The following is a 16,429-nucleotide window of genomic DNA, read 5'->3' on the forward strand; positions in this document are numbered from 1 at the left end:
TATATATATTAAACTACAACACTGACAAACCTGCTATACATTTATCAATATCTTTCCACAGCTCCTACTTAAAAACATTAAATGTAAATCTTATTTAGACCTACCTCTTCTCCATAGCACTTTGTAGATTGTTGCTTTAAATTGTCTATTATTTTTACTACATGGCTGTTATTATTTAATTATTTTAATTGTACCTTCTTATTTGTATTTTTACCTATTTTATGGTTTGAGCTGAGTGATTTTTTTGTTTTTTAGTCATTTATTTATGTCACCTACAGCACGTAGGTCTGGAGGTTTTAAAGCTCTTTTCAAATAAAGCTGTATTGTATAAAAGCATGTTTCAGGATTTAATTTACATAATGAGAAATTATTTCCAAGTGAAACTAGGATAAAGTTGACCTTGAAACACGTTTAAAAAACCCTCTTTATTCCATGGTTTTCATGATGTTCTCTCCTCCACCATCACGCGGCGCTGTTGTTTTCTCTTGCAGTTTCCACCTTCGCTGTCGCTCTTCTCATGACGTCGTATCAGCGCGCCCAAAAACGTAACGCATACAACAGCGGCGGCCTGTGTTTTCACTCGACTGCTGTAATTTTTACCTTTTGTGGAGGATTTGTCTCTACAGTCCATCACAATCATGAAACTCGTCAGGTAAGTGATCGTGAAAAATATCTGTTTATCTAATGCTGTGATGAGAGGCGATGAAAGCGAAGCGGAGCTGACGGATGGAGGAAGATGTTTAACTGAGATCAGGCGGGAAGAAGAAGAGAGCGGAATGAATGGAGGCTCTTTGGTGTTCAATGACTGCTAGCTCTACAATAAACTCACTCAAAATACACACTCACAAGCGTAGTGTTTAACTAACTAGTAAAACGTGCATTTCAATGTGAAGTCCTGCAGGTATCATAGCAACAATATTTGCTAACTAACTTGATCAGACAGCGACATAAAGGTTAGCTTGTGTTAGCTCACAGGCCCGGACTGTATTTGTTAGCAAAGTTATTGTTTAATGCATTCAGTGATATTATTTTTGAAAGCATAGCCGAAGTCAACAATGCATTTAGTTTGTTAATGTTACTTATCTAATAAAAGGAGTGGATTTGCTATGTGAATCAAACCCTGCAGAGTACTTTTGTTTTGGTGCTGAATGCTACACAGCCAGTGGCTAACTTTGGCTAGTTACTGTAGCTAACTTCAGGCTAGTCTTTTGTTTTACACGATGTATAACGGGGAATTAACATAATTCTTAAACAAAAGAGAAAGGGCAATGTTCAACTTAAAGATATGTGTTCACACTGTAATCTTGTTTTATTGCTACTCGCAGGTTTTTGATGAAACTCAGCCATGAGACGGTCACCATTGAACTGAAGAATGGCACCCAGGTCCATGGCACAATCACAGGTAAGATCCATCTGCTGCTTTATTACAATGTGTTGGCAAGCCTCCCTCACAGGGAACCTGCAGTCAATTGTGTTATTAACGTCATGACACACTTTAAGTCAAATGTTATCCATTGTTCTCCCACAGGTGACAATACATACACCATATACATATAAACCTGTACCCAATTAATTAGGATTACCTCAAATGAATGCACGGCAATCCAACAGTGCTTCTTTACATCGTACCTCCTTTGAAGCTTTATTTTGTAGTTGTTGTAACTGCTTTAAAAGGGCCTGAACTTAAAACACCCCCCAACATGATCATTTGTATATCAACTACGGAAATGTGTAAGCTTGAATTCTTGAAAACAAACTTTTAAACATGTCTTAACAGTAAGTTAACAAAGAAAGTTAAATAAAAAATGGCCACGCTATAAAGGCTTAACTATATCAAAACAACCTTTTTCAAATGCTCTCACAACCTGTGCAGTATAATCTAATTTCATTACTTCGCAAATGCATGTAGTCTTACTAAGTTGTACTCCTTGAAACGCATCTGCTTAAACGGTACGTTCTGTGATGTTTATCACGCCTTTACAAGTGTGAGACTGTTTTGATGGAAGTGTTTTAAAGATAGTTTTGCTGTTGATAAACAGGCACTCATTTACTTAAGTTGATTTAAGAATCTTACCCAAGGTTTAATTCTTTGTTCACTGTGGAACCATGCACACTTTCCTCTCGAATTCAAGGTAGCACAGAGGGAATTATTAAGGAACAAATGGTTGTTTTTAAACTACTTAAAGCTGTTGGATTGTTATTACAATATATGCTTCTACAGTTGTACTCTGATTATCACTTTATGGTTTCATGTAGTACTTTCCTCTCGGCTTTGTAAATAAGAATGGGTGTTGACTTGTCCATGTTAACTTCAAGGTTTGTTTTCTTTCTTTTGCCCCATTTTAGGTGTTGATGTGAGCATGAACACCCACCTGAAGGCGGTTAAGATGACCCTGAAAAACAGGGAGCCCACTCAGCTGGAGTCGCTGAGTATCCGTGGCAACAACATTCGCTACTTCATCCTTCCCGACAGCCTCCCACTGGACACCTTGCTGGTTGACATCGAGCCTAAAGTCAAGTCAAAGAAGAGAGAAGCCGGTGAGAAATGTGGAAACATTGAGGTGTTCAGGCGAGAGATGGAGCCTTATGTGTGGCCTCATCTTGTATTCATATTGTTCCTGAGCATTGGGGGTGTTAAAGTTAAAGGACATGTCTACAGTTGGATTTGCAAAGGACCAGCGTTTCTATACATTCAGACTTTTCTGTGGGTGTGTTTGAGCTTAAACCAGTTAGATTTTTTTTGCAGGCTCACTAACTCAGCATTTGTCTTTCTATAAATAAGAAACAGCCTACATCAGCAACCTGTGTCAGTGTTAAATCCAACTTGTATAGCACTATAAAAGAGCAAGATGTCAACATGATTGATAATAAACATGATGCCACTAGCCTAGGGTAACACTTTAAAATGCCAGTCCTCTGTGTGACAAAATATCAAACCTGTTTTCCTGAAACTGTCTCAGGGCTTCTTACATTTAAAAAAAAAAAAACAGAATGTGTCATACCCGCCTAAAGGGAAGAAACTCAGCTAACTGATGATATGAACTATTTTTATCGAAACTGAACAGAACTCTCACTAAATGAGCCCTTAGCGAAAATGCTACTTCCGGTCATAACTAGCAAAAACAATCTTTTATACTTCATATTATCTGCACAAAGGACATATCAGCTGAGATTCCACAGATTCCATTGGTATAAGTCTCATCATTGCACGGCCAGAACTCACTGAGCTAGCAGTCAGAACAGAGCAAGAAACAAGACTTTTCTACATCCAACTCACAGGTTTATTATTGCTTTGAGAAAAAAAGATTATTCATTTACCCATTTTAGAAGTGAAGATATAGTCGTTTGTTCTGGGCATGTCATTTTCTAGCCGGAGACCTGAAAAACAGGCTTGGGGCTTAACAGGTTAAAATTGCAACAGACCAGCCCCGCCCATCGTGAAATGTGACTGGGCGATTTCTCAACCTTTCTATTGAAATATTGATGTACAGGCCTTAATTACCCACAGCTGATCCCCTTTTATTTACGCTGACCTAAGCAATGAGTCTTGGTCATTATTCTTTGGCTAACATCAATTTAATTGTTTGCTTGACTGCTCTCTGGTTAGTGAGTACTTATTTGGTTCTTAAGAAACTAGAATAATGAAATCCTAATCATTTGTTTGATGTGAAAATGCTCCATTTGTTATTGACTACGTTTGTAGAGGTGGCATTTTCTCCCTAAACATAATCAAGACAGACGTGACACATTTTATGATATTTTAAGCAGGTGTTCTGAAATGGATGAATATCTATTTTGAATTTTCTTGTTTAAGTTGTCTGGTACTCGGCTCTTCTCTGAAGTAGCATTACAATGAAATAGGATAGGCTGTATAAGATATACATCGAACATGATTTTTTTTTTTTTAACTTATCAACTTATTTGTGTTTTGGTTGCTTGTCTCTCACAAACTGTTCCCTCAGCTTCAGACCTAACATATTTTGCATACGAAATGGGCTTGATATTCAGTTATATGATTCCTATACTGCTATCCTTACACGTTGGTGAATGTTTGACCCATGTGTTTGACCCTCCTGTGTGTTCTTCTCAGTGGCTGGACGGGGAGGAAGAGGCAGAGGAAGAGGCCGCGGCAGAGGAAGAGGAAGAGGCCGGGGCGGCCCGAGGAGATGATCACCTGGCTTTACGTCTGCTGGCCCCCACCCCTCTGTTTGTACAGGAATCTTTTTTTTTCCAGAAGAAACATTTTGTGAATTTCCATGTGTTTTTTTGTTTTGTTTTTTGTTCCTTATTTTGTACATTAAAATCCTTGAGGAGGATAAACCTGACTCGGTGTGTCATTGCAGCGTTGGCAGCAGGGCTTATTTTGGTTTGTCATTCGATTGTTTACGAAAAATTATGTTTTCATTACACTGAATAAAGAACCTTTGCATTCAAATGAGTATTCATCTCGTGAAGAGCAGAGAAAAGAAATTCTACACTCACTGAAATGATTCACATGTTGAGTTTGTACCCTTACAAGCTGAATTGCTTATGGCTTAACTGTACTCATAAGAATGCAGCACCGTTTTTTTATTAAATCAAATCTAAACCTTTTGGGGGTAACTTGTACATTTGAATATCAGAATCAAGTGTGTTTACACATACAAGGAATTTGGATTGGTGTATGGTGGTTCAAACACAAGGAAATAAATTGTAAGAGAAGGAAAACAAATTAACGATTGTAAAAAGAAAATATTAAAAGAATCTACATATTTAACATATAAAAATAATTATGTACACCAATTAGAAAAAAAACCTAGTACAATTTATATATGACAATTTGCAGTATTGTTAAAAGTGGAGAGCTGGGCCCATTTTTTTTATAGAGGTAGGGATATATAGAAATTAGCAAAAATATTAAGTGAATATTTAAGGCTATGTAGGAGCACTTCAATTCTGAGGCTTTTTTTGTTGGTTGTGTTTGCAACAGAACATGCAGAGATCACCATCTAACCCGGAAGTAATCTATGTAAGCCGGCCACCCTCAAATATATTTATATCCTCCTGGGACCCAGCCCATTGAAAATGTCCACTGTAGTGGACATTTTGTTAACATGCATCTCCTTTTACTCTTTTGAGCTACTCTAGCAATCCCTGATGTGCTGTACAGAGGACATCCTGGTCTTTCCAGTGATATGTCATTGGTTAAAATTGCATGTTGGGAAGTTCCTCTTTATTTTCATCCAAAATGGCTGGCATACGAAAAACAACATTGTATAGAAGCAGGAGAAGTCAAATATTGTTGAATAATTGTCATTTTTACCATGAAAATCATATATATTCTTGTTTATTAACATGTGAGGAACTATATAATTAGTTCTGAAAGCAATTAAATAATTCAAGTTTTCAAATAACAGCTCTTTCATAAATGTCCATTCTAGTGGACGTCAGGACTATCTTCATGGACTTTATGACTCAATATTGTTGCAGGAGACGGAACTGAAGCAGACATTTTCTGTACCAGATAGTTCAGGGAGATTAAGATTTTGAGCTCTCAGATGATGAGAGAGATGAGGCTTTCACACCTGGGATAGAAGAGGGTCAAGAAGAGGGGGGGGGGGGAGATGCAGGAGGCTCTACATACATAGAGACAGATAGGGACGAGCTGGAAAGACATGGCCCCCTGTGGGCCAAGAGTAGCACGTATGTCTTATTGTTGTTTTTATTTTAAGTGGAGCCATGAAACATGAGAATTGCCTCAGGAATGCAAGCTTTGTTTCTATGAGCATGGTCAAATGGAGACCACATCCATAAAACTAGTCAAGATGACTGAAGGCTTCCCGGGTTAATAAGTATCTCGTTTCAGTCTAAATAGCGCCGCTACAGCCCGCTCACAAACCCGTCAGTCCGCATGACGGCGGCGAGGGGAGCACAGCACACTGTGCACACCAGGGGCGTCGCCTGGATCTGGAAACATTCGGGGCTTAGCCCACAGTGGCGGCGCTACAGTCTAATTTTCTACTGTAAGACTGACCACACGCACATACACAATTGCGCCATCTAGTGTTGCAAACGTATGCCTGCATTAGCTTTGTTACAGCAATGGATTGTGGGAGATTCTCATAGCACGTGAGGATCTCTTGAGGGTAAGGTGCCTGTATTATGTCGGTGGACAAAATGTATGTTTTTATTTTATAAGGACAATAACGTACTGTTGTGTTTGTTTAGTTTAATGTTAATTGTTTAATGCTCACAGTCACAGCAACATGTTTTTTGTGTGATTGGTTATTTGCAGTGGCGAGCCGTGACTTTTATACCTAGGCCCTCTGACCCCCACCCCTTCCCTCGAGTTATTATGTCACAGCAGCGTATACTTCAGCGGAATATCAAAACAACGGCATGGGGTGCAAAACGCATAAATGAAAGGGACCCTCTCCCACACAAAACAACACCTGTAAATAACCCTATTTGTGTTCTTTGAAATTGAAAAGGATATTGCATTGTGTTTGTGTTGTATGAATTAAGTGTAATTTGGCATGCTTTTATTTTGAAGGCGAGTTAACGCTGTTGACAGGAAGTTGTTGTCGCTATGGAAACAAGAAAAGTTGCACAGCGGGCGGAACTTGTCATAAAGTCCGCGATAATAACACCCACCCATTCAGAGGGAAGATATGATTGGTCAATTGTACTGTCATTTGACATTACACTCTCGTTTCAGTTACTATAGCTGGCCCTCTGTGAATTCATAGCTGGACGTCCAACAGCTCCTGTCTTCACAGACTCGCAGAGAGGGGCTTCTTTCATTTAACCCTTCACATTCCAACAGAAACTGAATAGGCAGATTCGAAGGATTTATTTCTTTGGAAAAACGAATGAAAAATATAACTAAAATGTTTTTAAATATTATTTTGTAGAATATCTTAGGCCCTCACAGAGTTTTTTTAAGTTTAATGTTTCACATCGCTTATGAAAAATATACTATCACTATACGATCACTGATATTTTGTTGTTGACTGGACACTTCTTTTTTAAAAGAGATAGCATGTGAGGATCTCTTAACCTCTTAAGCCCTGAGCCTGTTTGTCAGGTTTCAGGCTCGAAAATGCTATGCCCAAAACAAATGACTATAACTTAACTTCTAAAAGGAATATGAATAATTTATTTTATCAAAGCAAGGTTACATCTGTGAGTTGGATGTAGAAGTGTCAGAATCAATATAGATGTTTCTGTGTCAGAGTAAATTCAGATGGAACATAGTAAAAAAAAAAAGGTAAATTCTTACCTCCGCCTAAAAAAAACCCATTACTTATAGTGAAAACCACCTTTGAACAGTGGCGAGCCGTCATGGCCCTCTAGGCCCTCTGTGAGGGCCTAAGATATTCTAAGACATAATATTTGAAAACATTAAAAAAAAAACATTTAAAAAAACAAAAACAAAAATTATATGTTTTTGTTGTTATATTTTTCATTAGTTTTACCAAAATAACTTGATTTAATTGTATGTAAAATAATATTTCCAAAGAAATAAATCCTTCGAATCTGCCTGTTCAGTTTCTGTTGGAATGTGAAGGGTTAAATGCCGTCTCTGCGAGTTCTGTGAAGACGGGAGAGCTTGTTGGTCCCTCTCTACATTCACAGAGGGCCCGCTATAGTAACTCAACTAGAGAGTAATGTCAAGTGACAGTACAATTGACCAATCATATCTTCCCTCTAAATGGGCGGGCTTTCTTTTCGCGGACTTTATGACAGGTTCCGCCCGCTGTGAGGTCTATGCAAGTGGTGCAGTGACGCGTCCTAAACCCCGGAAGTAAGCCGCGCTCGGATTCCCTCGACAGAAAGCAATGGAATTTCTCCATAGGATTTTGGAAAATAGCTGGAAATATGGTCTGTGGAAAACGAACCTGTTAGATAAATGCACGTTTTGTTCAGACGGATAATATCCACATGTCTACCCTACTTTTATTATTTTCAAATCATAAATCTAAACGATAGATTTATGATCGATAGATTTATGATCGATAGATTTATAATTAGCATAAATTCGTTCATGATGGCTCACTTCAGTGATAGTGATGACATCGTTGCAAAATTATTAACCGAGTCATTTTCAAGATTGAGTTACAATGATAAACTGGAGTGGCAAAGGATCAGCTGAATTGGCAAGTGCTTCATCCAAAAGGACAGGAGGATGGACTTTGTGTTTCAGTGATTTATCATCAAAGGTAGGCCTAAGTCATTTTCAATGTGGGCCGCCGTGCCGACTTAATTCATTTGTAATTGTTACTTGGCTGTGGGTGCTGTGTCATGACAGGTGTTTATATAAATGGTGTTGTTCTGTGTGGTAGAGGGTCGCTGTCATTGATGCGTTTTGCACCCCGGGCCTCTGTTTTGATATTCCGCTGTGACGTAATATCTCTTCTTTTTTTTCCGAGGGAAGGGGGGTCAGAGGGCCTAGGTATAAAAGTCACGGCTCGCCACTGCCCTTGAATGATGGTATGGTAGACTAAAAGCTTTAGGAATCCAAAGTATAACATATAATAAGTACCCTGTATCAAGATTGAGGCAAAACAAGTTAAATTTGACCTCTTTAGAGAGGTTTAGCAAAAAGTAGTCCAGGCGGACTGACCTTTAGGCACATTTTGGCACATTTGGATACCATCAGTGCCATTTGACCTTTTTCAGGTACCATACTGTAAAAATAATTTTATTATCACTATAGGTAATCATTCCATTCAAATACAAGTGTTTTTATAAAAAAGAAAATTATTTTTAAATGACTTCTTTTTTTTAATGTAAATGGTGTGTGTGTCTGTGTGTGGACTTTGCCACAGTCCTTAAATGTTTATCACCCGACTAACACTTCTAGGAAGGTTTACTTACACAATAACAATTAGGAAACAGGATACATTTTTCTCCAACAGGAGCAGATTTATTTAAAAAATAACACACTAAAAAACTACACTAAAACCAAAATAACACCTGAATGTGTTTAGTGTTTTTGAATTGAGGCACCAGGCACTTAGTGCAGTAGATAGGTCTTCACCGGTTTGTTGCCAGCATCAGAGGACCTCCTGAGCACGGTGGCATCTTCCCCATAATACTTGGGAATGCATACGAGTGATGATGGGGGGAGTGGTGGTGGTGCTGCAGGGACTTCACCCCTCATGTCTGCAGCAAGCTGCTCCCTGAAGGACTTCTGGGTGTGTGGCTTTATCCTGCCGGGGTCACCCCTCATCTTGTGCAGCTCCTTGTGGAGAAGGAAGCTGTTCACCACTGTCCAGAAAATGGTAAAAACAAGTCTTGTACCATTTCATGGTTTTGTGGTGAACGCTGTAGTACCCAATCAAAGCATCGGACACATCCACGCCGCCCATGCTTCTGTTGTAGTCCACCACAGCGCCAGGAACGGTAACAATCTTAGTCTGCCACACACCAGCCCGTTTCACTTTCCTCCTGACAGTCTGTCCACTGAATCAGAAGATGCAGAGGGAGGCTGAGTTAGTACTGGTGCAGCCATTTGATACTCGTCTTCATCACTGTGAAAACAAATGTGGAAAAAACAATTACTTTGATTACTTCACTGGTTTATTCTTTCAAAAATGTAACTCAAATCAGAAATAATTCCTCCATTTAGCGTGTGTGAAATAACAGTATATATATATATATATATATAGACTGATATACAATACAGCTTTATTTATAAACTGCTAATAGTCAATGTCTGTAGAACTACAAAACAGTAATACCTTGCTTCCCAAGTAAGGCTGTCACTGCGGCTATGCGTTTCAGATACTCCCTACGTTCCTGAATTTCACTGACATTTGCAGCATGCAGCTGCTGTGTGATGTCCCTGTGGACCTGGGTGGCTTTAAAGCTCTTCCAGAGAATAATTGAGGCTTTGTGTATGTTTGACTTTTCATGTTCTCGAAAAGAATCCAATGAACGCTTCCAGTTTGTGTATCCTGAGGTGGTGAGGGTGTCCCATTGATCCCTTGATTGCTTTGCTTTGCCATATAATCTACAACTAAAGCAGAATGCTGCATTGGCAGTTGTAGAATATTCGAGCCATTTAAAAGTATCAAACCAACTTGGTTGAAATTATCTCTTTTGCTGGCCAAACATGCCGGATGGAAAGCAGTGATGTCTCACTTGCCTTGGCCCTGTATCTGCAGTCCCTAAATCAGTTCCCCAGTTACCCATTGACTCTTGTCTGTTCTGATGTTCCTGTTCATTGTTGTTCTTGCCTGTTGTATCTCCTTCTTGTGTGTCCATTTCTCCTGTTCTCCTTTCTTCATCCTCTACTCTGTTTGGCTCATCTGTGATGACTGTGTAGGTAAAGACAGACAAGTATTTTAAGTCAATCAGTTTCCAGCTCTGTCAAATAAATGAATTTCAAGATACACACATGTGTCTTCATTCAAATGAGTGTCACCACACTGTCACAAAATGTAATACTAACCAATTGAAAATAGTTACATTTACATTGGAAACCTCTTGTAGATATTACTATTAAGAGTAGGTATCTGCCAATAGGACAGAATCATTCCTACAAATGCAGTTTGAGTAATTCACTTAATATATTTACTTAAAACTTTAATATAGTCATTTTCACTTAATACTCTAATATAGTCATCTTTCTGCATTCAACACTAAGGAAAGCTGTACAATTTGACATGATAATGAGGAAAAAGGGCCTCCGACAATGCAGATCATTTTTTGATCATATACATTTTAAGATGCGGGTCAAGGCTTACTATTTGGGAGCATAGTGTCCCTTCCCTATAGGACTCAGGAATCAGGATCAACTGTGTAGGCTACTACTGTAAGGTAGCTTCTAGCTTCATGGCAAACACTGACAGTAAGTCAACATTTCCCAGAGAGCTTTCGCTAAAGCCCCGGATGCCTACCCCAGGCGACACCCCTGGTGCACACTGTCCTTATTCTTCTGTTAGACAGCTGAATAAATATTTACTGTGAATGTATGCAAACGCGGAACAACGGCACAAAACGCATACATAAGCAGGAAACACCTGCAAATAATGAAATGAAAAACAAACAAACCCTGAAAACAAATACAACAGAAAAACTCTGCATTTACAGAAATGTTGCAAGGCAAGGCAAGGCAAGTTTATTTATAGAGCACTTTTCAACGCAAGGCAATTCAAAGTGCTTTACAAAAAAAAAAAAAAAAAAATGAAAGACATTAAGCATTAAAAAAGAAAAGCTAATCAAATAAACATTAAGAAAAAAATACATGGATAAAAGTTACAGTGCAGTCTAAAATATAAATAGTTCAATTAAACATTACAAGAAAAAGTACATGGATAAAAGTTACAGTGCAGTTTAAGATATTAATAGTTCAAATAAAAGCAGCGACAAAAAGAAAAGTCTTCAGCCTGGATTTAAAAGTAGTCAGAGTTGCAGCGGACCTGCAGGTTTCTGGGAGTTTGTTCCAGATATTTGGAGCATAATAACTGAACGCTGCTTTACCATGTTTAGTTCTGACTCTGGGGACAGAAAGCTGACCAGTCCCTGAAGACCTGAGAGATCTGGATGGTTCATAGTTTAGCAGGAGGTCAGAAATGTATTTTGGGCCTAAACCATTCAGTGCTTTATAAACCAGCAGCAGTATTTTGAAATCTATTCTTTGACACACAGGAAGCCAGTGTAAATACTTCAGAACAGGAGTGATGTGATCCACTTTCTTAGTGTTAGTGAGGACTCGAGCAGCGGCGTTCTGAATCAGCTGCAGCTTTCTAATAGATTTTTTAGTGAGACCTGTGAAGACACCATTGCAGTAGTCGAGTCTACTGAAGATAAAGGCATGGACAAGTTTTTCCAAATCCTGCTGTGACATTAGTCTTTTAATCCTAGATATGTTCTTTAGGTGATAGTAGGCTGATTTAGTAACTGTTTTAATGTGACTGTTGAAACTCAGGTCAGAGTCCATGACTACACCTAGATTTCTGGCTTTATCTGTTGGTTTGAACATTGCAGACTGAAGCTCAGCGCTAACTTTTAAACGTTCTGCCTTGGCTCCAAAAACCATTACCTCAGTTTTATCTTTGTTTAATTGGAGAAAGTTCTGACACATCCAGTCATTGATGTGTTCAATGCACTTACTCAGTGTTTGAATTGGAGCATAGTCTCCTGGTGAAATTGTTACGTAAATTTGTGTGTCATCTGCATAGCTATGGTAACTTATTTTGTTGTTCTTCATTATCTGAGCCAGTGGTAGCATGTAGATGTTAAAGAGAAGAAGCCCCAAGATGGAGCCTTGAGGAACCCCACATGTCATATTTGTCAACTCAGATGTGTATTTACCTATAGAAACAAAGTTGTTTCTGTCCTTTAAGTAGGATTTAAACCAATTTAGAACTGTTTCCGAAAGTCCCACCCAGTTTTCCAGTCGGTCCAGTAATATGCTGTGGTCAACAGTGTCAAACGCAGCACTGAGATCTAATAATACTAACACTGAAGTTCTGCCACTGTCTGTGTTTAAGTGGATGTCATTAAAGACCTTTACAAGAGCAGTCTCAGTGCTGTGGTTTGGACGAAAGCCTGACTGGAACACATCGAAACAACCATTTAAATGCAAGAAATTACTCAACTGTTGAAAAACAACTTTTTCAATGATCTTACCTAGAAATGGTAGGTTTGATATGGGCCTGTAATTGTTCATTACTGAAGCATCTAGATTATTCTTTTTTAAGAGCGGTTTAATGACTGCAGTTTTCAGGGCCTGTGGAAAAATACCTGAGTGAAGAGATTTGTTTACTATATGAAGTAGTTCTGAGGCCATGCAAGGCAAAACATCTTTGAAAAATCCTGTTGGAATAATATCAAGGCAGCAGGAGGAGGATTTCAGAAGTTGTATAATGTCCTCCAGGTTTTTATCATTAATCTGATGGAATTGTGTCATGATGTCTGAATTGATGTTAAGTGGACACAGAGACAACACATTTGCTGTTCCTGATGCAGAGGCACTGACTGCTTGTCTGATTTTCTGAATTTTGTCAGTGAAAAAGGAGGCAAAATCATTGCACGCCCTGGTGGATAGAAATTCAGAGGCTACTGACACTGGGGGGTTAGTTAGTCTGTCGACGGTAGCAAACAAGGCACGTGCGTTGTTTTTGTTTTTGGTAATGATGTCAGAGAAGAATGATTGTCGTGCGTTTTTCAATTCCAAATTATAAAGGCCAAGTCTCTCTTTATAAATTTCAAAGTGAACCTGGAGATTTGTTTTTCGCCACCTGCGTTCAGCTTTTCGACATTCTCTTTTTTCTGTTTTAACGGTCATGGCCTTTCTCCATGGAGATATTTTCTTCCCAGTCACTTCCTTTACCTTAATTGGAGCAATGGCATCTATAACATTTTTAATTTTTGAATTAAAATGATCTACTAGCTCATTTACTGAGATGTTAGCAGGGGCAAGTGTGGAAGAAAAATTCTGAGTAAACATTTCCCTAGTATTTTCAGTTAAACATCGCTTTGTGGTTACCTCTTTTTGAACACTTGTGTGAACAGAAATAGAGCTCTCAAAGAAAACACAGGAATGGTCAGACAGTGCAACATCAGTCACCACAACCTTAGAGATATTCAGACCCTTTGAGATAATTAAGTCCAGAGTGTGCCCCTTATTGTGCGTGGGCTCCGTCACATGCTGAGTCAGTCCATAGCTATCAAGAACACAAAACAGTTCTTTAGCCCCTCTGTCCTGGGGGTTGTCAACATGGATGTTAAAATCACCAACAATGACTAGACGGTCAAAGTCAATACACACTATAGACAGCAGTTCAGTAAGGTCATCAAAAAAGCTTGCACAGTATTTGGGTGGCCTATAGATATTTAGGAACAGAGCTCGAGAGGAGCATTTCAGCTGAAGGGCCACATATTCAAAAGAATCAAAGTTTCCATACGATGTCTTCCTGCATTGAAGGGAATCATTGAACAGAATAGCAACTCCACCCCCTTTCTTATGCATTCTTTCCTGACTCATAAAACTAAAGTTGGGAGGGGTTGATTCGATAAGAACAGCTGCACTGTTATTTTGTTCAATCCAAGTTTCTGTTAAAAACATAAAATCAAGATTGTGCTCAGTGATAAAATCATTGATTAAAAATGTTTTTCCTGCCAAAGACCTGACATTTAATAAAGCTAGTTTAAGTTCGTTAAACACACTATCAGTCATGTTTTTTGTAACAAGCTGTGGCTGACATGGAATCACTGCTAAATTAGATAAACTCACACAAACGTTTGAGTGCTTCCTGTATCTAAGATCATTCACCGCTCTTAATCTATTACCTATCAACACAGATATCGGCAAAGCTACTGGCAGGCAGGGCCCGGGCATGTCCTGGAAAGAGTTGAGAGTGCCATACGCCCTTGAGCCTGGACCCAGCAGATATCAGTTTGCAGATTGTTTTGGTTTGGATGATTGTGGTAGGCATGGTGATGAAGCCGGGGGAGATGGTGCGCGTCTCTGCTTTGGTGATTTTGGTGGGCGTCGTTGAGGAGCGGGGGTAAAGGACATGCTGCCAGCCCTGCGTATCGCCTTAGTCTGGTCTTTGAAATCCAGGAAGGAATCGGTGCCAGCCCTCTGTATCTCCTTCTTGTGTTCCACGATCTTCAGGAGGGTGGGCGAGGGCGAAAGGGTGAACAGAGTATCCTCAAAGGCGTTGACAGGGGGGGGGGTGACGGGCGGTGGGGACTCCTCCGTGTGTTTCATAGGTCTCCCATAATCAGAACATTCCTCAGGCGGGTGCAGTGATACTTCTTCAGGGTTTTCTGCGCAATGTGTTGTGTCTATCTCCTGTTTTGATTCCTCTTGCCGCTTGTCCTTGGCAGAGGGAACAGATTGATGACGCAGGCAGTTGAATATGTTAGAGATAAACAATTTCACTCCTGACTTGTTCAGGCAAACTCCATTTGCCTTGAAAAGATGTCTGCGGTCCCAGAAAAAGTTAAGATTGTCAATAAAATGCACAGAATGGTCAGTACAGACAGTTGAAAGCCAGGTGTTCAGTGCAAACAATCTGCTGAATCTCTCCACTCCTCTTCTGACTGGCGGTAGAGGGCCACTGATGAACACCTCTGCATTTAGAGAGCTGGCAGTTTCCAACAGACATTTAAAGTCTTTTTTCAGCACTTCTGACTCTTGTTTCACAACATCATTTGTTCCAATATGTAGTACCACATTCTTCACAGTCGGATGTTCAGCCCCAATATGCAGGATCTTCTCAGCCAAGTCAGAGACTGTATCCTTGGGAAAACAGAGTACTTTGGTGTTGTTCTTACTACAGACCTTTTACATCTCTTAGAGCAGAGTCACCCACAATCAGAGTTTCAGGCCCAGTCGTTAGCTTTCCCTCTAGCCTTTTACTTTTGGAGTAGCTATTGGTCCTTACCCTGCTGTGTGAAGAGGACGGGTTATCCAGGTCATCAGAAAGAGATCTCCGGCTCTCGGTCAGCGGAGCGTATCTGTTCTGGATTGGCACACTTGATGGTTTAGGAGGATTTTTTGTAATTCTCCCTTTAGCAGCTGTCCACTGCTGTTTAGGGGTTGAAGAGGCGCTCCTCTTGGGTGATAACAATGCAGGCCAGCCGGTCGCATCACATATTTCAGAGTGTTGGGCTCTGCCCGTTATCCTTCCTCCCAAATCCCATGAAAATGATTTACTCTTAGGCTTTGCACCCAGAGAGTTCCAGGGAGGACCACCACTTGTAGATTTATGACCCGGTACACAGCCCTCCTGTTCCTTGGAATCCTTGTAGCTGCTAACTAGCTGTGAGTTAGCATACCCTTTTCCATTATTTTGCAACACTGGTAAAGTGGTGTCATTCCCACAACATAGTCCATTCACTTCCACGTTAACTTCCAGCCGTTGCATTTTCATTTCCAGCACGGCCATCTTCTGTAGAAGTTTGTGGAAGTCATCTGTAGAGAACGGAGGCATTTTTCTACCAACTAGCTTAAGCTAAATAGCATGCAGTAGCCTACCAGGCTTTAGCTGTTGCTAGGCCACGCTACTGTCAGACTGGGGTCGCCGTAAAAATGTTGAAATATGGCTGAAAACCTCCGTCTATTTACGAAGATGAACTGTCCCAGTGATAGGTTAATGTCCAGGAGCCGCTGCTCGAAGTTTTCAGAGAATAAGAATAGGAAAATCAGCATAAAAAGTAAGCAGAGGCAGGAGCAAGCAGAAAAGCGTCTGCACTGTAAGAAAGATAAGCAGACTAAATACAACACACAAACCCCGAAAACAAACGCAACAAAAAAACGCTGCAAATACCAAAATGATATGCAAAGTCCAAAGCATGTACAAATCGCAAAACACATTTAAAAAAAAAAAAACATTCCGGAAGTGCTCCAGACCTCTAGGGGCCGCGCTACGTGGAACAGATTGATGTCTGACCAGACATAGAGAGAACGAACAAGAGTGATGGAAAT

At 39.8% G+C, this 16,429-nt stretch overlaps 1 protein-coding gene across 1 annotated transcript; it reads left to right on the forward strand.

Moving 5' to 3' along the window:
- The first annotated feature begins 519 nt into the window (after positions 1–519).
- snrpd1 (small nuclear ribonucleoprotein D1 polypeptide) lies at positions 520–4,320 on the forward strand. The gene is made up of 4 exons (XM_034094596.2): positions 520–652; positions 1,326–1,402; positions 2,347–2,538; positions 4,091–4,320. The coding sequence occupies exons 1-4, from the start codon at positions 639–641 to the stop codon at positions 4,168–4,170; spliced, it is 363 nt and encodes a 120-aa protein (XP_033950487.1). The 5' UTR covers positions 520–638; the 3' UTR covers positions 4,171–4,320.
- Positions 4,321–16,429: the final 12,109 nt, after the last annotated feature.

The sequence above is a fragment of the Pseudochaenichthys georgianus genome, chromosome 11 (assembly GCF_902827115.2).
Source record: "Pseudochaenichthys georgianus chromosome 11, fPseGeo1.2, whole genome shotgun sequence".
NCBI classification, from domain to species: Eukaryota; Metazoa; Chordata; class Actinopteri; order Perciformes; family Channichthyidae; genus Pseudochaenichthys; species Pseudochaenichthys georgianus.

What these genes read in the sequence shown, in the direction of transcription:
- snrpd1 (XM_034094596.2), top strand. An exon ending in GGTCCATGGCACAATCACAG is followed by an intron (nt 1,403 to 2,346) that starts GTAAGATCCATC and finishes GCCCCATTTTAG; the next exon opens with GTGTTGATGTGAGCATGAAC. An exon ending in GTCAAAGAAGAGAGAAGCCG is followed by an intron (nt 2,539 to 4,090) that starts GTGAGAAATGTG and finishes TGTTCTTCTCAG; the next exon opens with TGGCTGGACGGGGAGGAAGA.